Source organism: Schistocerca gregaria, chromosome 7 (assembly GCF_023897955.1).
Source record: "Schistocerca gregaria isolate iqSchGreg1 chromosome 7, iqSchGreg1.2, whole genome shotgun sequence".
Classification (NCBI taxonomy): Eukaryota; Metazoa; Arthropoda; class Insecta; order Orthoptera; family Acrididae; genus Schistocerca; species Schistocerca gregaria.
This window is the reverse complement of record NC_064926.1, coordinates 497,849,664-497,874,500: the sequence shown is the minus strand read 5'-3', so window position 1 is coordinate 497,874,500 and position 24,837 is coordinate 497,849,664. Positions and strand designations below refer to the sequence as shown.

General features: G+C 37.2%; 1 protein-coding gene across 1 annotated transcript in view; it reads right to left on the bottom strand.

Annotated features, from left to right (window-relative positions):
* Window positions 1-24,837, bottom strand: part of LOC126281183 (alpha-N-acetylgalactosaminidase-like) — a 72,391-nt gene that overhangs the window by 14,070 nt on the left and 33,484 nt on the right. Inside the window, exons 5-7 of the mRNA XM_049979883.1 lie at window positions 15,841-15,935; window positions 15,422-15,583; window positions 1,218-1,415 (exon numbers count right to left, since the gene is read on the bottom strand). Coding sequence (XP_049835840.1) covers window positions 1,218-1,415; window positions 15,422-15,583; window positions 15,841-15,935 — 455 coding nt within the window. The remainder of the gene's footprint in view (window positions 1-1,217; window positions 1,416-15,421; window positions 15,584-15,840; window positions 15,936-24,837) is intronic.

The window sequence follows — 24,837 nt, the reverse complement described above, 5'->3', positions numbered from 1 at the left end:
TCTGTCAGTGCTGCGATAACTTTTCATTTCCTTGACTGTAGAATCACATTATTTTGAGGTAAAGAACCCATAAAGCCATGTTTGGAGCACATTTTCATCCAGAAAGGAAGTTCTTTGAAGGTTGTTCAATAGAGAGTGCAAAAGGTGAAAATCTGGGGGTGCATGATCAGATGATTACAGTGAGCGAGCAATGACTCCCCAACCCAACTCTTGTATAGTGTTGTTTGTCAGTGTAGCAGAATCCATGTGGGCATTATTGTGAGGTAGCATCACTTCACACAGCCTTCCTGATCATTGTTCTTGGTTTGCATTTGCAAGACATCTCAGTTGTTGGCAAAAAATGTCAACAGTGGCGGTTATATGTAAGTGAAGTAATTTGTACTAGACCACACCATTGCTGTTCCACCAGGTGGAATATTTTCTGGATGCGTGTAGTTGTACAGGGCGTTGCTGCTTTGTTTGTACTCAGCCATTCCTTTCTTTTCCTTATGTTAGAATGAGGACACTATTTCTCCTCACCATTAATGATACAGGATAGGAATGGTCAGTGTTCTTTGTGAGCCAATTGATGACGAGCAAGCAGAGATACACATATGGCTACCTGCCAATTTTTATGATTTTGCCATAGAGCATGCAGTATCCATACACCTTCCACATTGCATGCAAATGTTGCAAAATGGTGAAATGATCACAGTTCATCAGATTTACCAGTTCTTGAATATACTGACATGGATCATTGTGGATTAACGCCTTTAAATGATCATCATCAGACCCCGAAGGTCTTCCTGAACATGGAGAGTCGCTAAAGTCAAAATTGCCCTCCTTAACATAAGAAAAATCATTTTATTGTCATGGTCAGTCCATTGGCATTATCTCCATACAGGGTACAAATGTTTATGGCTGCCTCACTGTTGTCACCCCTTTACTGAACTCAAACAGAAGAATATGTTGGAAATGTTCCAGTATCTCCACTTGGCACTCCATTTTCTGGTATCCACAGCTCCACTCACTATCTCCAAATTGACAAAATGGCAATATGTAAACTCAAACAGCAACAGTGAACTACAAATAAAAAGTGACAATCAATGAATGTACCCATATCAACCAGAATAGCAACATGTAAAACAAAAATGCTATGAACTTATGCACCAACCTAAGATGAACATTAAAAAATAAATAAAGTGCTCCTAAAAATATTAACTAATTACAATATTTACCTTTCCGTATCTTCTACCTTGAATACCAAGTGGATCTTGATTGATGGCAATAGCATCTGTATTCTGAAGAACTGCCTTGAATTGTGGTTCAACAGCACTCAAGTCATTTGACATAAGTAATGGTGCTGCAAGTATGGCCCACACAGCCATCTGGACTTTACTCTGTTCCAAGCTTAGTCCATAATTTCCAATAATCAGCTAAAAGAAAGAAATAGTAACATAAGTGCAAAAACAGGAAGTTAACAGTAATCCACAATCCATATAAATATGTTTCTAATTGGGGAAAAGGTTATATGAAACTTTGCTGTGGTACTGAATTACAATCTCTTAGTAAGCCACAACATACTAAATTCACCTATTTGCCTTGATTGATGGCTTCCAGGATGTCATGTGGGAGAGGTTCACATGTTGCATTTCACATAAAAGATGTTTTCATGATCCATGGTGGTTGGCATGGAGGAGGTCATTCTGTTAGAGATATTTCATTAAATTTAAACTCAGAATATGTTCTAACACTCTACAGTAGATGAATGTCAATGATATTGGACATTAGTTCTTTAGGTCACTTCTGCAACCAGCCTTAGAAATGGGTGTGGCCTGTGCTTTCTTCCAGCAACTTAGTACAGACATTAATTGAAGGAATGCCCAGTATATTACTAGGAGAGGAAAGAAAAGGAATTTCCCTGGGCCTAGTAGCCTTGTTAAATTTTAGCAGTTTTTTTCATTTTCCATACCAGTGACACAAATATGTATTTCACCCATATTTGCAATCGTGCAAGCAGTAACTGGAGGAGTGCACCCATATCTTCCTTAGTAAAGGAAGATTTGAGAATGGAAGTCAGTATTTTTTCTTTGCTGCTCTTGATTTCAGTTCTGTGTTGTTCATGAGAGCCTGAACAGTATCTTTTGTGCCGCAGACAGCATTTGCATATGATCAAAATTTCTCTGTTTTGTGAGTTGTGTTTCAATAAGTTTGTCCTGTGGTAGTTATTGAAAGCTTCAGCATTGTCCCTTTGACAGATAAATGTGTTTCATTTAGCATGTATCTGTCTCTAACTTTGTGATTTGTTTTACAAATATTATGCAGTAGTTACTAGTGTCTTAGAAGTTATTACCATCAAGAACTCATCTACTTAGTGCTTGGTCAAATATTCCTTTCAACTTGAACCACAGTTCCTCTACAGCCTACATATTTTCCCCAGAACTAAAGTGCCATCTCTAAGAGGTCAGGGCTGTTCCCATTAGATCTAGCACATTTCCATCATGAGTGAACTTCTAATCTCTCTCTTCTAAGGAGTTTTCAGAGAGGACATTTAGTATAGGTTTACAGCATGTCTAGTCATGCTCTCCAGGACAGTTGATTATTCGAAGATTAAAATATCTTCCAATGAAGACAATGGAACATGTACTAGTAAGCTAAGGTTTCATCTGTAGTTTTTGGTTACATGCAAGGATAAGTCTTGGTCAATAGAAAGATCCAGTTATAAAGTGTTTTAAAGCTCTTGATATAGAGCCTTGCCTAACAGTCTCTCAGTGCTTAAATTTATTTCTCAATAAGTTGTCCATTGCAATGGATACACTTCCTCCATTTTCCATTAATCAATCCATTTAATATATACTTAAATTTGTCTCCATAATATCTTGGCAGTCAATCTTGGGTGTTACCCACTTCTGTAACTAGTGTTGTGTGAACTTCACTGGTAGAACTAAACTGTCTCAAAATAAATTTTGTACCATCATCTTCACTTGCATGGCTTGTGATTTTTGATTGGAAACAACATTAATCAATGCTTCTTTCAAGCAGGAAATTGCTGCGAGGGGTGGACAAAAATATGAAAAGATCACGAGAAATGAATGGTTGAACATAAATGCAAATGCTAACCAAGCCTGTTGGTTGTTTTGTTGTATTTGACCATGAACAGCACCTGTGCAATATATTGGAACTGTCAGCTGTGGTCAGAAGAGTCTTAGTTAACTTTATTAAGCATTACACAGTGGCAGGCTGCCCTCTCCCCGTGTCTCAGGGTGCATGGAAGTGGAAGAAAGAACTGCACTTGAGTCCTGGCATGGTCAGTCAGCATCCACTTTGTGGGCCATATGGATGTCTCTCAGCTAGTAGCACTCATAGCATATTCTGGCCAGTAATAGGTCCCAAGCCGAATCTAATGGTATGTAAGATCTCTGTTTATGAAACCATCAGTAGTCCTAACAATAGCTCCCCATATTAAGCCTACTTTACATGGAGATAATTAGTTGAAAAAGTCATTGCTTGAAGCCAGCATTGTGAAACTATTTTAGCAAATGGCTGTCTACACATTGACATCAGTTCAGGCTTGTCTGTCTAAATCAGTACAAAAGAAAAGGAGCAAATGTTCCTTGATGTTTGGTGTGACTGTGCCTGGTGACTGTTCTCATTCTGTTTCATGTGAAATTCTAAAGTATTGATTTCATGTCAATTTTGTGCTGTTTTGTACAGTGTGGTGTAATATTTTGATATAATCTTAAATGAAGTACTCATATCACATCCCTAAAATCAAAACTAGCAAAAATGAGCTATGTAGTAAGAATTCTCTGCAACAATACTAGTGCGGAAATGGTTAGGGCTGTATGCTTTGCTCATGTACATTCAATACTGAAGTACGGTATTATTTTCTGGGCAAATGTACACCAGGCCATAACAGTTTTCAGGAAACAAAAGGCAATTATAAGAATAATAAAAAAAGTGAGCAGCAGAAAACCATGCAAACCTTTCTTTAAAGATCTTAAGATCTTACCCCTTCCCTGCATTTATGTACTGGAAGTAGTCATGCATGTCAAAAAAAAAGTATACTGAGAAAACAAAACCTTTTTCCTCAAAACAAAAGTGTCCATGATTACAGTACCAGATAAGACAGTGACATACATGTTAATCATTGTAACACCACACTATGCCAAAATGGTGTATATCATGTAGTGACAAAACTATACAACAGATTACCAAGACATATAAAATCTCTTTGTGAACTACAGAGCTTTAAGAAGTCTGTGACAGCCTACCTTCTGAAAAACTGCTACTATTCAATCTCGCAGTATCTCATGCAAGAAAAAAATGTAATTTGTGTCTTTAATTGTAGAAATAGTTAAAAATATACAGTATTTAAAGAAATTGTAATTATTATCTGTGTAGATCCAATTTGTCATAAAAATTTAAATAGTGTAAGTTTGATGTTTGAAAAACCAATAGAAAAAGGGTTTCTGTCCAATATCCTGTGTACGATATATGTTCTGAAAAAGAGATTTATATGGATAGATAGATAAATAAATGAATAAAGATATTTCCTGTAATTTTTTGACTATTCACTCCATAGATATTTTATATTTGTTTGAATTCATGACTGGATACAGAGAAGATTTCAGCTAGATTCTCAGTGACAGAATTTTGGTAGAGTACTCCAGAAGCTACCAACCATCTAAAAAGATCTCAGAACAATTCACAGTTCTTTACAGAGTTGAAGGTGCTATAAGGAATGGTCACTAATGCATGGAGCATTATTATCAGAACTGAAACTGGAGAACACACAGTTTTTCTTTTCAGCAAGTAGAGATTTTTGTTCCTTGTCTCTTTAGCATCCATATGGCATTCCAAAGGGTTTTCGTTTCATACATATTAAATTTTCTGTGCTCATTGTTAGCTCCATGTTTTATTCTTGTTTTAGCCTCTGCATTTATGCAGCTGTGCTTTTAATGAAGTCAGTCACTTCATAATGGTTTTATATTGATGTGGAACCATCTACAGAGATTTGCAAAAGCAGAAAGGGATCTTCATTACTCTCAGATGTCTTATTATTTCTAAAGAATATATTTTGTTCACTAACTTCAGCATTGCCAGTCTTTCAATGTTCATATCTACAGCTACATACACAACTATACCATGCAAATCACTGTGATGTGCATGGCAGATGGTACATTCCATTGTACCAGTTATTTGGGTTTCTTCCCATTCCATTCATGTGTGGAGCACTGGAAGAATGATTGTTTGAATGCCTCTGTGTGTGCAGTAATTATTCTGATCTTATCCTCATGATCCCTATGTGACAGATATGTAGGGGGTTGCAGTAAGTTGTAGTATATTCCTAGAGGCATCATTTAAAGTTGATTCTTGAAACTTTGTTAATAGACTTTCTTGGAATAGTTTACATCTATCTTAAAAGAGTCTTCCTGTTCAGTTCCTTCAGTGTCTCAGTGACACTCTCCCATAGATCAAACATACCTGTGAGCATTTGTGTTGCTCTTCTCTGCATACATTCTATATCCTGGAAAGGAAAGATTCTACTCAACATATAGCACAGATGCTGAATCGCAGATAGGCACAACTTGGCATCTCCATTATATGGTGAGTAGCAACTTTCCTTTTCACAATATTGTTACATTACATCCTAGATTTTCCATTTTTTGATTACATTCAATATCTCCTGTTACTCCTATTTGGTATGGCTCCCATGCGCTTGAGCAATATTCTAGAACTGCTCATACAAGTGACTTGTAAGCAATCTCCTTTGTAGATAGATTGCACTTCCCCAGTATTCTACCAATAAACTGAAGTCTGCCACTTGCTTCACCCATAAACGAGCCTACGTGATCTTTCTATTTCATACCCATACAAAGTGTTACACCTATGTATTTGTATGAGCTGGCCAGTTCCAACAGTAACTCACTGATATCATATCCATAGGATAAACATTGTTTTTCATTTTGTGAAGTGTACAATTTTACATTTCTGAACATTTAAAGCAAACTGACAATCTTTGCATAACTTTGATTCTTACCAAGATCTGATTGAATACTTAGGCATTTTCTTTCTGACAGTACTTCATCATAGATAACTGCACCATTTGCAAAATGTCTGGGGTTACTATTAATATTGTTAGCAAGGTCACTAATAAACAACAGGAATAGTAAGGGTCCTAACACACTTTCCTGAGGTACATCTGAAGTTACTTGTACATCTGACGATAACTCTTCGTCCAAGATAACATGCTCCACCCTCACTACCAAAAAGTCCTCAATCCAGCCATAAATTTTGCTTGATACCCCTTATGATCATACTTTGGATGATAAGCATAGATATGGTACTGAGTGAAATGCTTTTCAGTAATCAAGAAATACTACATCTACTTGACTGTCTTGTTCTAAAGCTTTCACTATGTCATGTGAGAAAGGTTCAAGTTGGGTTTCACATGAGCAATGTTTTCAGAATCCATGCTGAATGGTACTGAGGAGGTCACTTTGTTGGAATATGTTCTAAGATTTTACAGCAAATTGAAGTCAAGGATATTGGATGACAGCTTTGTGGATCACTTCTACTATCCTCCTTGTCGATGGCTGTGATCTGTGATTTTTTCCAAGATCTTGGCATGGCTTTTTTCTTCAAGGGACCTGTGATGGATGTTAGTTAGAAAAGGGGCTAACTCAGCCACAAATTCAGTATAGAATCTGACTGAGATTCCATTGGGTCCTGGAGCTTTGTTCAATTTCAACAATTTCAGGTTTCTCAGCACTACTGACACTAACACTTATTTCATCTATCCTTCCAGTGGTATGAGGATTAAATCTGGGCAACTCTCTTGGGTTTTCCTTTGTAAAGGAAAATGGAGTTAAGCATTTAAATGGAGTTAAGAATTTCAGCTTTTGATTTGATCCTCTCAATTTCAGTTCCTGTCTCATGGCCACTAACTTTGGTGACACCAACAGCATTCACATGCAACTAGAATTTATTTGGATGTAGTAAAATATCATCTTTAAAATTCTGCTACATTAGTCACTGAAGGCAGCATGCACTGCTCTCTTGACAGTCAAATTCATTTCATTCAGCATCTCTCTCTAGTCCTATACTTTGTTTCATCCCTGTTATGCAGTAATCTATGTTTCTTTAGAAGTTCCTTTCCAGTGACTGTATACCATAGAGGCTCCCTCTCATTATGAACTGTTCTACTGATTACATACCTACCCAATGCATAGTCAACTATTCTTTTAAACTTGAGCCATAGTTCCTCCTCTTATTCTGCCCTGTGCTGAAAGTTTCAGGTTCCTCATTGAGAAACAACACTACAATTTTTTATCTAGGTTACTAAACATAAATATCTTTCTGTTTGTTTTAGTTGTCCTTTGTACTAAAGTAATTATTGTTTCCCACAACCACGTCATGGCGTGTGACGAGGGCCTCCCGTCGGGTAGACAGCTTGCCCGGTGCAAGTCTTTCAATTTGATGCCACTTGGGCAACTTGCACATCGATGGGGATGAAATGATGATGATTAGGACAACACAACACCCAGACCCTGAATGGAGAAAATTTCCAACCCAGCTGGGAATCGAACCCGGGCCCTTAGGATTGAGAGACTGTTGCGCTAACCACTCAGTTAACGGGGGCGGACAACCACGTCATGACCACTGATAACAGTTTTGATGTGGACATCCTCAAAAAGGTCAGGTCTCTTTGTTGCCATTAGATCCAATATATCATGAAGAATTGTTCAGGTGCAATACCGTATAGCACTTCATCCTTGTAATGATTAGAATTAATGTCCCACAAGCACCTATACGTAGCATGAGTACCCAGAAACCAACAACTTTCTTGGTTCCAGACTCCATGTTGGATTTATTAAAGAGACACCTTACATAAAAATTCACAAGAATAATAGTTTTGTATCATGGAAGTTGTAACACCCAGAAACTGAATAATTTCACCACTGTAGTCACATCTTCACAGCTCCTGAGTGCACAGTTCCAAAACTTAGTTTCACAATATGGTGTCTCCATGTAAGCCTGGCTTCATCTCTCCCAAAATCCACTGCTCTGCCCTGCCCAGCACTCTCACCTACCAAAATCAAACACATTCCTTTCTCCTAAGTTTTTCTGTCCCAGACAAATGAACTAATGTGCTCCAAGTGGTGCTACTGAATAAAACGTTATATCTGTGCAGTATACCACACACTCATATTGAGTGCTAAAGATGCCAGGTGTATGGAGTTCCACTGGGTCCTTGACAGAGTGAACTAGATCTTTAATATGCTGTGATGGTCAGAAGATTGTTCTAACAACATATTCCTTAAAGGTCCATGCCATCTGTGCTGTTTGTCATTCAACATAAGGTAGAAACAGCAATTGCTCGACCTCTTCCTTTGTTTATTTTGGAGCTGCATGTTGTATCCTTGTATCCTTTGTCTTACTAGTTTGTGTGTCATTGTAGCCAGTCTTCAGACACACTTTCCTCACATGTTCAATTTGGGAAAAGGCTTTAGCATAGGATAGAGAAAAAATATCAAACAGAAGACATTTCTGGTGATTAATGGCAGATGCAGGTATGTCCTAAGCTACTGTTTATAAGAAATATTAGTCACTAGTAAAATCAGACTCAGTGCAAAGATCAGTCAAAAATGCAGGATATAGGACCATTGTCCATTGACGTCCCAAAGCAGACTCTTGTAGTGATAGTGAGTGGGATAGGCAACATTCTGGGTAGGACTGGGGGATATGACATCAACAGTGACATGAAAATCATTGCTTTTAGAGACTCATGGTGCAAACATGTATTTTGCCAGGTTGTTTTGGCTTTTTGAGGTGAGGTGGGTAAGTGCATAGTTGCGAATGGCTGCACTTAAGTCTGGCATAGGCTTCATTCAGTTGGTATAGTTTTTAGAATGTTGGTAGGTGGAGATTTACAAGACACAGCATAAAGCTAAATAGGTGTGGAAAATAGGTGCTCATCCATCTTATTAGTCGAAGTGCAGTGGGTGGGACTGAGTTAAATTGTGGTGTTTCATGCAGTTATAGGCAAGAGAGACAAATCATTCAATGGAGAATTTAGGATGGAATAATGACACTGTTATGAAAAGGATAGATCGCTACTCAAAATATATTGGAAATGTTGAAACACAAACAGGCACAACAAAATGACTGCTAAACAACTAAGCTTTCAGCCAAAAAACCTTCTGAATTAGACACACACACACACACACACACACACACAGAGAGAGAGAGAGAGAGAGAGAGAGAGAGAGAGAGAGAGAGAGAGAGAGAGATCCAGCCAGAGAACTGGTTATGTGTGTGAGAGTTCAGAAGAAGGCTTTTTGGCTGAAAGATTACTTGCTTAGCAGTCTGTTTGTTGTGCTTCTCTGCAACTCAACATTTCCACCATATGATGAGTAGCACTCTATTCTTTCCATAATACTGTCAGAGATGAATCATAGTCAGTTTGAATGTGGCTTACAAGTATCGTTGCTTATGTGGGCTACTTTATAATTAAAAATGTTTGTCCAGTAGTTACAGAAAAAACATCACAGGTCTTTTATTAAATCATTAGCAGTATGGAAAGGCCGATATATGGTGTTCCTTGTTTCATATTCTCTGAAGTGAAAAGTTTGTGTGATTTCTTCTGTAGGAAGGACCAACTCTATCTACAGATATTCCTTGCAGGTGGGAGGAGCTACCTTTTGTGCAAATACATTATCTGATCAATATATTGCAAGGCAGTATATATGCAGCATGCAGGTAAGGTCACAAGTGTTATTTCCCTTATTTTCAAAGTTTACAAAAAAAAGTGGAGAGAGAGACATTTGATGAGGCTCAAGAGATACCAATAAAGCAATAAAGCACTTGAGTGGTGAATAAAAGTAATTGTATGTCACCAGAATAACAAAATGTCACACAATGCATGGGCATCAGTGATGACTGTGTGATGTGTTGTAAACATAGATGGAGATTTGAAAATATAGTGTCTCAGACATGAATTCCGTATCTTTAATTTTTTACAACTTTACTGGCTGTAAAATTTATGGGCCAGTAATACTGAAGATTCTTCTGCACTAAAGACAACAGCATGTAAAAGACAGGTAGAGAAGGTAGGAAGCTAAGTTAGACCACTTCAGACTTATCAAGAGTGAGTAATTATATTGAGAAGTAGCAATAGTAGACAGTACGGCACATTTTCTGATGTACACAGATAATTTTTAATGCTTATAGAAAATGATTGTATATTAACCAGATATCAGAGCTACTTACCACTGTCCCACATTCAGGAGAAGATGGCCCACAAACATCAGCCATACTTCACAAAATGTGAGCACCCGCATAAATAAGTATAGTCCATGTGTTTATTATTATGACATATCAAGTACTCAAAAATGATAATGTTGAGCATTGATACAAACAACAAATAGGTTTCAGACAGACACAAGAGTCATTGTCATTTTGTTGTAGACCTCTTGTTCCAATTTTCCACACAGATCAAAATGCAGAGGTGTTGAGTCTAGTGACCATGCAGGCCATTTTGTGTTTCCTGACCTACTGATCCAATGATCTCCTAATGTTCTGTTATGAAGGTCTACAATTATCTGTGTGAGATAGGCGAGATGTCCAACATACTGGTACCATATGGATTGCCTTATATCCAGTGAGATGTCTTCCAATAACTGTTGCAGCATATCTATCAGAAGCTGTAGACACATTTTGCAATTTAGTATCCCTTCAGTAAAACACGGACCAATGGTGCAATTCTTGAAAAGCCCGCACCACATATTGATGGACCAAAGTCATTGTTTATCTTCTCTTAGCCAGCATGGATTTTCAGATTACCATTAGCATGTATTGGGAAATAGATTTGCCCATGGTTTGTAAAAGCTATTTCATCTGCGAATGCTCTCATTCAGAAAAATGCTACATCTCTTTCCAGCTTTTGTAGGTGCCATTCAAAGAACAGTAATTGATTTTGAACATCATTGCTGTGCAGCTGTTTGATGGAGTCAGATGTAGAAAGGATGAATTGCAATGGAATCTAGTATTTGCAAAACACTCCTTTGGCTGGTCACATTTTCACATTATAGATGCCTCATTGTGACATGTGTATTGTGTATTACAGCTGCTAAAATGTTAGTTGTGTTACCACTGCTAAAATGTTACCTCCATTTCTCTGATCAGTTTGCTGTTCTCTTTGGTTGGTATATTTTATTCTTCACATTTACAGTTTCCTATTGAATGAGGAAAATGTATGAGAGAAGTATGAGGAGGGAGATATAAATGAAGGAATGACCCAAAATATAAGTAGGAAGAAGTCGAACACTTGATGAAGAAAATGAACAATGGGAAGGCCCTAGTGGCAGACCAAATCCCAATAGAAGCATGGAAAAGTATGTGAGAACAGTGAACAGATATTTTCTGGGATCTAATGCAGAAGATCTAGAAAGTAGCAAGATTGCCACATATGTGGTGAATTAGTATACTGGTTCCAATTTATAAGGGAATAGGGGATATCCAAAACTGTGGCAATTATAGAGGGATAAAACTGATGTCCCACACAATGAAGATCTGGAAAAGGATAATTGAGAAGAGGTTGCATCTAGAAACTGAAGTATGTGAAGAACAGTTTGGATTGAAGCCAGGAAGAGGAACAACCAATGTAATATTTGCACTAAGGCAACTGATGGAAAGGCACAGAGAAGTACAAGCCAAATTGCACATGGCTTTTATTGATCTTGAGAAGGCATATGACACAGTGCCAAGGCAAGAGATATGGAGATGTCTGAGAAGTAAATGCCTGCCAGACAAATATATCAGGGTGGTAGAAGACATGTATGAAGGTGCGATGAAACAAGTCAGGAGCACTATAAATGCACCAAAGGCATTTCCAGTGAGAGTAGCACTACATCAGGGATCTGCTCTCAGTCCATATCTCTTTGACCTTGTCATGAATGTACTAGCCAAAGATGTGAAAAAAAAGAGGCACCTTGGAGCATGATGTTTGCCGATGATGTTGTAATCTGTGAATCCACCCAGGAGACATTTCAAGACAAGCTTGAACGGTGTAGAGAAGCTCTGGAGGAAAGGGGAATGAGAATTACCAGGGTGAAAACAGAATATATGTGTACAAAGGATGCCAAAGATCTATATATTAACCTGCAAGGAGAACAACTGATGCTGATCAAGAAATTTAAATACCTAGACTTTCACATGCAAAGTGATGGAGGACTGCAGGCTGAAATACAGCACAGGATAAATAGTGGATGAATGAACTGGAGGAAACTGACTGGAGAACTGTGTGAAAAGATAGTTGGCTGCAGAATGAAAGGAAAGCTTTACATGTCTGTGGTGAGGCCTACAATGCTGTATAGTGCAGAAATTTGGCCAATTGCATAAGCCCAAGGGAAAAAGATGGCAGAAATGAGAATGTTAAGGTGGATGAGTGGGGTGACATGAAAGGGTAGACTAAGGAATGAGTACATCAGGGGAACAGTGAAACTGGGGCCCATAGGGAAGAAGATCCAAGAAAGTAGGCTAAGATGGTATGGACATGTGCAGAGAAGATGGGAGTACTATGTGGGGAGAAGAGTTGAAGATGTAGAAATCAAAGGATGAAGGAGAAGACGAGGACCAAAACTGAGAAGGAAAGCCAAGGTAGCTGGGAACCTATGGGAGAAAGGATGGCTCAGAGAAGAAGCACTGGATAGGCATTTATGGAAGAGAAGGATCCACCAAAGTCACGCTGACCCCACATGATGTGGGAAAAGGGTGAGATGATGATGATTATGAGGAGGATCATGATTTACAGTTTAATGAATTTCTTTTTGTAAATTTAGCAAAAATGCATTTTGAGGGCTTGACACAGTGAGAAAATCTTTCAGCATACACCCAGACCACTGCTCTACCAGTCTGGTAACTTTTGCCACAAATGGAAACAGTAGCCAGTTTCCTGACTGCCATACAAATTATGATTGTCTGAAAAGCTCACATGCAAGTTGTTGGATTACTGCAACAGCGGAGCTCAGTTTGATGGACTTCAAGTACACGGGTAACCACATTAAGGTTGTTTTTAACACAAAAGGGGAAGCACAATGCTGCAACTAAAATCTTTGACCACTTACACAGTGATATAAAGTGTCTGACAGATATAAAAGTAAAAAGGAAACAAACTGAAAAAGTTTCTCCTTAACAACTCCTCCTGTTTTACAGAAGAAATTCTGTTATTGTAATGTGTAAATGGTGGTGGGCAGGAATTACTAACTCACATCTGTATATTAAAAAAAACAGTACTTATAGATTTCAGCATGTTACTGTATTTACAAATTAATTTTCAATGTGAATGTAAAATGGCTCATTCCACATCATTACAATTTATTGTGCAAAATGATCCATGGAACATGAAACTAATTAATTGTACTTGAGTTATGTGTTTGCTTACATTTATCACTGTTGGGCAGGCACTCATGGGACCTTGTAAAGGGACATCCTCTCTAGCATTACTTTTCCTCAACAGAAGTAGTTGATACCAGAAATATTTTCGACTTTTAGACAGGTCAGTATTGTCTCAGCTGATTTTCTAAAATAATTCATATGATTTTGTACACATTTAAAATTAAAATCTGTAAAAAGAAATTACCTTATTTTCCTTTTCACAATCAACAATCAATTTGTACTAACATTTGAAATTATGAAATATTTGGCACACTTAAAATTTCTGTTTTTAATTACTCAATCTGATACTGTTTATCATGTTTATTTCTGGATTCACTTATAAATTAATATAAATTCATTAGTCAAGAAAATTTGTAAATCCTTTGGAGTATTATTATTGCTGCAGAGTGAGGAAGTAGTAGTGGGCATGCCTCTGATGTGATCGGATGTGCTTTTGTATTTTGGAAAAAACAATGTTATTTTGGCTTTGTTAATGTGAAAATTCAAAACACAGAGTGATGTAGTAAAATATGAGAGGATAAATTATCATAAAAACTAAAAATTTGCATAGGCGTTTTTCAAAGTCAAATTTTCAACTGGAGCCATGAGCACCTCCAATGTCAAAAACTTAAGCTTCAAGAATAAGCCCCAAGACATACAGAACTGGAGACAACTATGCGAAAAGAAGATAAGTAAAAAGTTTATTGTAAATCTTACTCCTCTAGTATTTTTTTTAAAAAAAATGACTTTACCATCAGCAATAGTAGTGATGGCATCCTCTTATACTGATGGCAGGACTTTTTATCTTGTTACAATATGACCAAGTTTCACAAGTGTTAGGTCATCCAAGTCTTCTTTGAATATCCTTTCAAATACCATTGAAAAAGCACATAGTTTCATATAAACCACAAAAAGTATACCTCATTATAGTCACTCATTCTTGATATATTTGGGATGGGCTTTCTTGGGGATTGCATATAGAGGGGACAAGTAGCAACATTTTAACTTCAGGCATTGACATGTTTAAAATATTGTCTGCAAAATTTCATGGGAGTCACTTTGCAGAGCAGAGAAATGTCAATAGAAAAAATATGCATGAAATATGAATCATCAAAGCATTTTTCTTAAACTAGTAAATCTGCTAGTTAGTTTTACATCATGTAAGTCATATTCAGGGTGAATATTGTGATGGGAACTTACCAATTGAACTAAAATTGCATAGGGTGAATATTGTGATGGGAACTTACCAATTGAACTAAAATTGCATAGACTGTATGATAAAATGTTGGTCATCTACAAGTTTTTAACTAACTTCTTATTTATGTTGGAGTTAAATTTTGAAAAATTTGAGAAAAAAAGACATATATAGATGAAAGACTGTAAGTATTAGATGGATCACAAAATGTGTACTTATGAGCAGAAAGACATGGGTTGTGATGCTACATTGAAACAATGTTAGGTCTATCAAACGTAGAAGACAATAAAATTTCAAGGAGGCAGAATGGCTGACCAGTACTTCAGTAGGTGAAAGTCTCAGCACTGCACAAAGGCACATATAAACGTGCAAAAATCTAATATAGCTTTCAACAATGTTAGTACCTTTCTCAGGGAGAAGAAAGAGATAGATTGTGGAAGTACATACAGGAGGAGCAGGTGACTCAGGTTCCAAATTCAGATGGCCCCACCTTTTGTAAGGGCAAGGCAAGACAAAAATGGAAGAGATTTCAGAGAGCTCATTAAAAGGAAATATTTTTTTAAGCAAACAGCCGTGCCTTATCTGTGTTTTAAAATCAGTATCATAAACTAGTTCAGCTATACAAAGTTTGAATACCAATTCTATATAGCTTGCAACATCACAACATATTCCTCATCATTATTTGTGGGCAAAACTGTAAATTTATGTTTACCACAAATCTTAATTTTTTTGTTGTATTAAGTCTGTCTTATTTTTCACTTGTCACACTTCTTTATCTTTTGCATGAAATTCTATTCTCAGACTTACCATGTCAGGGTCATTCCAGTGGCCTGGTCCAGCATGATGTGCAATTCTGTCTTGATTTGAAGAAAAATAACTCATTATGCTTGTAACACTGTTCCATGAATCATCAATATCACCATAATTGCGCCACAGATTACAATATTGTTTTAAGAGCTCGAAATTAACCTGAAATAAAAAGTGCAGTTTTGAACTGAATAATCACTAAATACATAGGAAAATATAAAAGAAGTTTTTTCTGTCTGTTTAGCTGCAGGGCTGTCTTTTTACTATCCTTTCACCTCAAAGGCTATTGTTTGGTTTCATTTGTAGTTTATTTGATTGACTAAATTATCTAACTGCTTATGCAAATAATTTGTTTTAAATCATCCAAAATATCAACTCAATTGAAGAAAACAGGTGTTAACATTAAAAGCATAGCTTACCGGAAGGCCATCTTGCTCTTGATATACAGGCCAACTGCAAGAATACACCATAGGTCGACCAGTTGCATTCAAGTACATGCCAAATTCTGGATACCCTGTTTGAGATGTTAAAATTCTATTAGCTTGCAATGAACAAAAATTATACAATAAAACTGTTGACTTTGAGCATTATTTTGCTATTTATTAAATACAGTTTTTTTGTCTTCAGTTTGTTTTTCTTTTCTTGTGCAGCCTTCTACTTCTGCTTATCATATACCAAATTCTTCATCACTAAATACTTATTGAAACAGAAGCTATCAATAATTCATGCAATTATTCCTGTCTTCATTTTCCCATACGATTTTATTTTCACAGCTCACTTCATAATTACATTTACTAAGCTTGGATGTTTTAAGAAAAAGTTTCTTGGAAACCTTCTGACACATTAAAACTGTATGTTGAACCAGTACCTAAAGCAGAAACCTTACCTTTGACAGAACTAAAACAATGAAGATGGGTGGATACGTCATGTCTGTATCAATAAGACAACTGTCTGTGAAAGGCTAGGATCCATATTCAAGTCCCCATCAAGCTTAAAGTTTTAATTTCTCAGAAGATCATAGAGCGCTCTCCTCTGTAGCGCGAAATATTAATTATGAAAAGAAACCCCAGAATGTGGCTGAACAACTTCTCTGCTATATCCTTTTTCAGAGGGGTGCTGGTCATCAAGATGTGTAAGAGACCTTCTGAAGTGTTCAGAACGTAGGAGAGAAGAACTGAAGCTGAAAGGGCAGGCTGTGAGTTATGCATGGACAGAAACTCTGTTGGTGAGAGCATTGTCCTTAAAAGGTGTGGGTCTGTATTTGGATTCTGCTACAGCACTTTAATCTGGCAGAAAGTTTCACAGTAGTGCCCACTCCAGTACAGGGTGAAAGAGTCATTATGGAACAGTTTGTTTGCTCTGTTCTTCTAAGTAGCAATTTTTTTCCGCCATAGTTGGATTGTTGACTTAGTTTCTATCATACTTCTGTAATGTAAGGAGTTGCTCTCTCTGTTCCAGGTCAACATTTAATGTATTCTGATCCCTACTTTTATTTTCCCAATACAAAATTGCCTATAAGTAATTATTTATTAACCTGTAGAGCATTGGATGTATGACTGGGTCATGTGATAAGTTCTCCATGATGCTAGACTGACCACCATTCTTTAACTGAAATTTTCACATTAACCTTGAATCTGAATAATGATAATCTTCTTCATGCATAAGCCCTCATATTTTGAATTTTTCCTTTAGGCTTATTATTGCTTATTGAGCGTGTAAGTGTGCCACTATCATAGTAGTATTACATTTTTTCTAGTATTTTTTAATTTTTCTGGCACTTTATTATAAGGTATTAATATTTTCAGTTGTAACTCATCATCTTCTTCATTGTCATCACCATCACCACCATCATCATCATCTTCTGCTTCTTCTTCTTCTTCTTCTTCTTTTAAGGAGTGAGTGATTCATCTATTTCAGTCACAGAGGAAGTTGTTGGCAACATTTCTTTGATTTTCCCATGAGTCAAACAAACCTGTGATGATTTGTGCTGTCCTCAGTATACATGTATGATATCCCCTCTTAATCATATCAGGTTATATTTGTCACACTTGAGAAGGGATGCTCAAGTTTTCTATAAGCAATCTCCTTTGTAAATTGCCTGAATTTTCCCAGTATCCTGCCAATCTACCTATGTCTGCCACCTACCTTCCCTTAGACTGACCTATCTGATCATTCCAGTTAATGCTGATATTCTGTTTCTTGCATTCTAGTCAGGTGTCAAAGCTTCCTGTTTTTATGTTTACTGATTCTATATTGTATTTTAAAAATATTCAATTCTTTCTGATCATCATCATTTGTAAATCTATCCAGTCTCAGGCAGACTTTTATGAGTCTCAGAAATCTTATTTCTGAGCCTTGTATCTTACCAAGATATTTAGCCTCTTCAGCGGACACTGCATTGCAGGGGTACTGTCTGTGAGGCCAGAAAGGTTTGCATGTTTGAAACAAGCTGAGGCCTATGCCAGTGGTAGCACAGCTACTAGCAGGGTCTCCCATACTGGATAGACCTCAGTCGATGAACCAGAGGAAAGGTGTCCCAAAATGCCTCATCTTTCTCATATCCACTTCTATACTCCTTCCTTAATTCGCTAGATACCCAACCCAATATATGATTCGATCTGTGCCAAATCATGCATGGCACAAAGGAAAATGTGTAATTAATGGAGCCTAAGTGATACCGGATATCCTCCCTGAGTAATTAACTTTGCACCATGTGGGGTTCCACAGTGTCAACCCAATGGACCCTAATTCTCGTGGGATCAAAATGCAGAAAATGGAAAATAAAACAGAAACTCAGTGACTTGATGAGACAAGTCCAAGAAGTGGAAACTGTTACTGAGAGGCTTGACCAGGACAAGATCAAATCCTTGTCTGAGATTCAGAGGATTAAATTCCTCAAAGTACAAAAAGAAAAGGAAGATAAAGAATGGCTTCCTAAATCTATATTGTAATCCCCAAATCCTCAAAAAATATACCTATTAAAAAAAGCAGATAAAAATTCACTTGACACCTTCCTAAGAGAAAATCTCCACTCAATCCAAATTAATAATATAAGTGTAGACCAGATGTGGCTTAAATTCAAAGAAATAGTATCAGCACCAATTGAGAGATTTATACAAAATAAATTAACAAACAACAGAGCTGATCCTCCTTGGCACACAAAACGGGTTAGAACACTGTTGCAGAAACAATAAAACAAACATGCCAAATTTAAACAAATGCATAATCCCCAAGATTGGCAATATTTTACAGAAGCTCAAAATTTAGCACAGACTTCAATGCAAGATGCTTATAACAGTTTCCACAATGAACTTTGTCTCGAAACCTGGCAGAAAATCAAAAGTGATTCTGGTTGTATGTGAAGTATGTAAGTGGCAAGAAACATTTACAAACGATAGCAATGGAGATACCATCAAAGACAGTGCTGCCAAAGCAGAGTTACTAAACACGGCCTTCCGAAATGCCTTCACAAAAGAAGACAAAGTAAATATTCCAGAATTCGAGTCGAGAACAGCTGCCAACATGAGTAATGCAGAAGTTGATAACCTCAGAGTAGTGAAGCAACTTAAATCACTTAATAAAAGCAAGTCTTCTGATCCAGACTGTATACCAATTAGATTCTTTTGGAGTATGCTGATGCATTAGCTCCATACATAACAATCATATACAACCATTTGCTTGACGAAAGATCTGTGCCCAAAGACTGGAAAGTTGCACAGGTCACACCAATATTCAAGAAAGGTAGTAGGAGTAATCCACTAAATTACAGGCCCATATGGTTAACGTTGATATGCAGCAGGATTTTAGAACATATATTGTGTTCGAACATAATGAATTACCTCTGAGAAAACTGTCTGTTGACACACAGTCACCATGGGTTTAGAAACCATCATTCCTGTGAAACACAACTAGCTCTTTATTCACATGAAGTGCTGAGTGCTATTGACAAGAGATTTCAGATCGTTTCTGGATTTCCAGAACGCTTTTGACACTGTATCATGCAAGCGGCTCATAGTGATATTGCATGCTTATGGAATATCATCTCAGTTATGTGACTGGACCTGTTTGTTGTAATTGATGGAAAGTCATTGAGTAAAACAGAAATGATTTCTGGCATTCCTCAAGGTAGTGTTATAGGCCCTTTGCTGTTTCTTATGTATATAAACGATTTGGGAGACGAACTGAGCAGCCATCTTTGGTTGTTTGTAGGTGACGCAGTCATTTATCAACTAATAAAGTCATCAGAAGATCAAAACAAACTGCAAAATGATTTAGAAGAAATATCGGAATGGTGTAAAAAGTGGCAGTTGACCTTAAATAACAAGAAGTGTGTGGTCATCCACATGAGTGCTAAAAGGAATGCATTAAACTTTGGTTACACGATAAATTGGTCTAATCTAAAAGCTGTAAATTCAACTAAATACCTAGGTATTACAATAAGAAACAATTTAAATTGGAAGGAATACACAGAAAATGTTGCGGGAAGGCAAACCAAAAACTGCGTTTTATTGGCAGGACACTTAGAAAATGCAACGGACATACTAAGGAGACTGCCTACACTATGCTTGTCCATCCACTTTTAGAATGCTGTTGCACAGTGTGGGATCCTTAGCAGATAGGACTGAGTGAGTACATCGAAAAAGTTCAAAGAAATGTAGCACATTTTTTATTATTGTGAAATATGGGAGAGAGTGTCACAGAAATGATACAGGATTTGGGATGGACATCATCAGAAGAAAGCCATTTTTCGTTGTGATGGAATCTTCTCATGAAATTCCAATCACCAACTTTCTCCTCCAAGTGTGAAAATATTTTGTTGACAGCAACTTACATAGGGAGGAACAATCACCAAGATAAAATAAGGGAAATCAGAGCTTGTATGGAAAGATATAGGTGTTCGTTCTTACTGCACACTATATGACATTGGAATAATAGAGAATTCTGAAGGTGATTCGATGAACCCTCTGCCAGCCACTTAAATATGATTTGCAGAGTATCCATGTAGATGTAGATAGAAACATAAATGGAGGGAACTAAAAGATCTTGAACTGAAGACCTTAGAAAAGGTCTGTTCTAGAGTGAAGGGGGCAACCAGACTACTTCTGGCTCTAGGACAGATAACAATAGAACAAGGCAGGAGTCCAGTACACCTTCTTCTCACAATAGAAGGATCCAGAAAAAGTCAAGGCAGGAAACAGGGAAATAGACCTACAGTGGTGCAGTCTCTGTTTTTTGGATAGCAGCCAACAGGGACATCCATTGGTCAGCATCACCTCACAGCAGGTGGAGCTCGTTCAGGTGTCAGGTGACACTCCTTCCAAAGATTGTGGGGCTGCAGGTGAGGGAGGAGGGGGGAGGCAGGGTGGGGACACACACACACAAGTGTCTAAGATCCAAATTCAGGAGGGTCGATCTGGACAAAGATGTCCTTAAAAAGATTGCACCTGAGTATAATATAACAAGACCTATGATAATTTATGGGACTACTGCTAAGGAATTTGGAAACATGCAGAGATTGGCCTGCTTCAGTCAAAATTAGCAGCACACCAACTGTTGGGAGGAGACTATGCTGGACATGCCCCATTACATCTGTGAATTACCATGGAGGCAGCAGCAGGAGCATACAGGTTAAAAACTAGAAATAACTGGATTCTGTTAGGATACCCAGAATCTCACACCAACATAGTGAGTGTGGTAAATACAGAAATGGTTGGGGAAATGACAGCACATCATACAGTAACTTCCAGCTGCTTCAATAAACCTTTCAGTCCAACAATTGGAAGAAGGAATCAATGAAAGAGTGAACAACAACACAGGAGACATACTCTGATTTAGTGATGGGTCAAAAATAGATTAAGGCACTGGGGCTGGAGTATATGGGGTGCAGCCTAGGCTAGAGACAGTAGTCTCTCTGAGTAAGCTGGCCACAGCATTCAGAGTGTAAATATCTGCTGTCACATTGTGGATGGAGGGGAATTTCCATAGATGCAACAAGGAATGCAGCACCTACATTTATTCAGAAAGGCAAGGAGCTCTGAAATATTTATCAGACCCTGCAATGAGATCAAAGATCATTGCAGAGAGCCACTAGGAGAAAGGAGCAGAGTAAAGCTGCTGTGGTTACCTGGTTACTCAGGAATTAGTGGCAATGAACAAGCTGGTAGTCTGACCAGAACAGGCCTGATAACTCCATTTATTGGATCAGAACCTGTACGAACCATCACAAAGGCAATGGCAAAATCAAAACTACACAGCTGGATTAGGAGGCAGCACGTTGAGTATTGGACTATGGTCCAAAAACAAAAATATGGCAAGTTAATGATGCTGAAGCCATGTTTCAAGAGAAGTTCTGTAATCCTGAACTTGAAGAGGAAAGAGGTTAACCTTATGGCAGAACTCAGAACTGGCCACAGGAACTTTAAGAAACACCTACACACAATGGGTATAGAGGAACAAGTCCCTAAGTGTAGACTCTGTGTTGAGGAGGATGAAACCACACCCATCTAATCTTCCAATGCAAAGCTCTGGAGGGCAAAAGACACAGAATATTCAAATCAGTAGAGCCTGAAGAAATATTGTCTAGTAAGGAACTAGTAAAGGATATCCTACTATAACTGAAGGGTTCCGATTGGCTTTACTAGGCTCACAGGAGCAAAACTGCACAATAAATTTAGTTTCAATGTGGACAAAAGTGGGCTAAGACCACTGTTGTTTCTATTTTTCTGCATAAATCAGATCAAATCAAGATGTTTAGCACTCATCAGCCATGTCTCTGAACCATAAAGTAAAACTGGTACAGCCATCAGTTTATAAAATTTTCTTTTGTTTTTTTCCCCTCACTTTCCTAGATAATGCTCTTCAGATCATTCCATGTATGACCTGGTTCTTAATCATTTTGTGATAGATCTTGAGATCAATGTCTTAATTTAATGTCACGGCCAAGATATTATAAGTGAGGCACTTGCTCAATAGTTCTATTTCTGTTATACCTGGTTATTTGCCTCTAAAAGCCAAAGTCCTGGTCTTTTGTGGAGAGAATTTCTATTATTGTAATGTGTAAAAGGTGGTGGGTAGGAATCACACTTCTGTATATTAATAAATAAATAAACAAAAATACAACATATAAATATTCAACATGTAGCCATATTTACAAATTAATTTGTGAAGTTAATGTAAAATGACTCATTCCACATCATTATGATTTATTGTGCAAATGATCCATGGAACATGAAACTAACTAAGCAAGTAACTAGCTAACTATTATATGTTGAGCAGACCTGCTGAAGATAATAGACAGGTCTCTGAAGGTCAGCCTCAGTTTGTTGTATGACGACCTGATTGTCAGCAAACAGCATTGTATTTAAGTGTATTCTTTCATTTATTTTAATTCTTGGGCTTGCTCTGAGCTCCCATTCTGTAACTGTAAAGTAAATATTGAAACTTATAGGAAACAAGCTACAGCCCTGATGTATTCTTTGGTTTTATACAAATTTCTTCGGATGGTAGATTTTCCATTTATAATATTATTTATGTGCCATAGTATAAGATGTCAATGATATGCCATAATATGGAGAGGATATTCTTGTTTAATCATAAAGTCCCATAGCAGGGATATTTTGACATAGAAGATTCTATAATGTCATCCAAGTATAAAATAATTTCAGTTTTATTGCCATGTCAGATCTGGGATTATCTTAGATTTTTAATACAGTCATCCATTGTCTTTGTCAGGAACATATTTTTGACTTTAACAAAGGCCTTGTCATAATCCATGTTTGCAAAGTGAGTCTCAAGGTTCAATTCTAATCTTCTTCCAATCAGTATTTTCAAGGAAAATATTTTTTCCTGTGCATGATCAACTGTTTTTAAATGCAACTCATTCTTCAAGCAACAAACACTCTGATACAGAACATAATCTTTCATGAACTATTTTTCCATGTACTTTATATGTGGTGAATTTAGCCCTCTGTAATTTGTTGTGATACTTCTACCACCTCTTTTAAATATAAATATCAGCAGAGTGTATTTTGCAGTGTTGCCATCACATATTAAATAGACACAACAGGAAAGTCAAAGAATGGGATAATGACAGTATTATGGAAAGGATAGATTGCTATTCACCATATAGACGAGACTCCGTTGATCCATTGTGAACATGGGACAGCAGCTGGTCAAATAGTTAACAATGAAATTTGCCAAAAAGTCATGCAGTTGAAGTTATTTCATTTTATTTTCACTACCAGTTGTGGCAATTCATTATGTCATCTTCAGGCCCCACATGAACCTTTAAAAAATAATCAATATTGGAATACAGGGACCATATGTTTCTGGATGTCATGAATTCTCAAGTGCTCACTTAGAAGACTTGACTGCAAGTTATGAATTCTTAAGTGCTTCCTTCAAAGACTTGACTGCAGAGTTGCAGTCAGGTCTTCGAAGGGAGAACTTGAGAATTCATGACACCCAGAAACATATGACCACAGTATGCCAATATCAACTATTTTTTAGAGGCGCATGTGGGGCCTGAAGATGGCATAATGGCTAGGCAATACTGGTAGTGAAAATAAAGTAAAATAACTTCTCAATTGCATGGCTGTTTGGAAAATTTCATTGTTAAATATAGAGGAGATGCTGAGTCACAGCCAGACATAATGAAAATATTGCCATACATGTGAGCTTTCCACCAAGAGAGAGAGAGAGAGAGAGAGAGAGAGAGAATGTGTGTGTGTGTGTGTGTGTGTGTGTGTGTGTGTGTGTGTGTGTGTGCGTGCGTGCATGTGGGCGCTCGCCCATGAGTTGTTGCACGTTACACGAATGTGTGTGTTTTCCACTTTAACAGGAGACTGTCTGGCTGGAAGCTCTCATGTATACCAGGTTTTTTTTTGTTGTGCCTGTCTGTGACTCAGCTTCACCTCTAAATGGTGAGCAGTGGTCTATTCTTTTTATAATATTGCCATACATGCAACAGTCTTAGTTAAAAGGGTTTACTGGCATATTTCAGTAGCTGTGAATTTATTCCAGCTCAACCAAATGCTTTTCAGTTTCTCGTGATCTGAATAGCATATTCTGCTTCTGTTTCCACTGAGCTGTTGTTATCAAACAATAGCATTTTATATTGCTCAATGCAGTGCACTATTTACATTAAATAAATAAATAAAAATACAGATTAATTGTCTGTCCTTCCTCTTGATTCAGATGTTTTATTTTGCATACCACTGTTTGCCACCCATGTACATCATTTTCAATTTGACTAACAAATCTGTTTCATGACTTTTGATGCACATTTTGTATAACATTATTTGTAAAATTTCATTTTTCATTTATCTTTGTTTGGAAGTATTTATGCAAGGCTATATTTGTTATCTTTTATTGCTTGTTCTACATCTTTATACCAAATTTTCAATCCTCTTTTATGC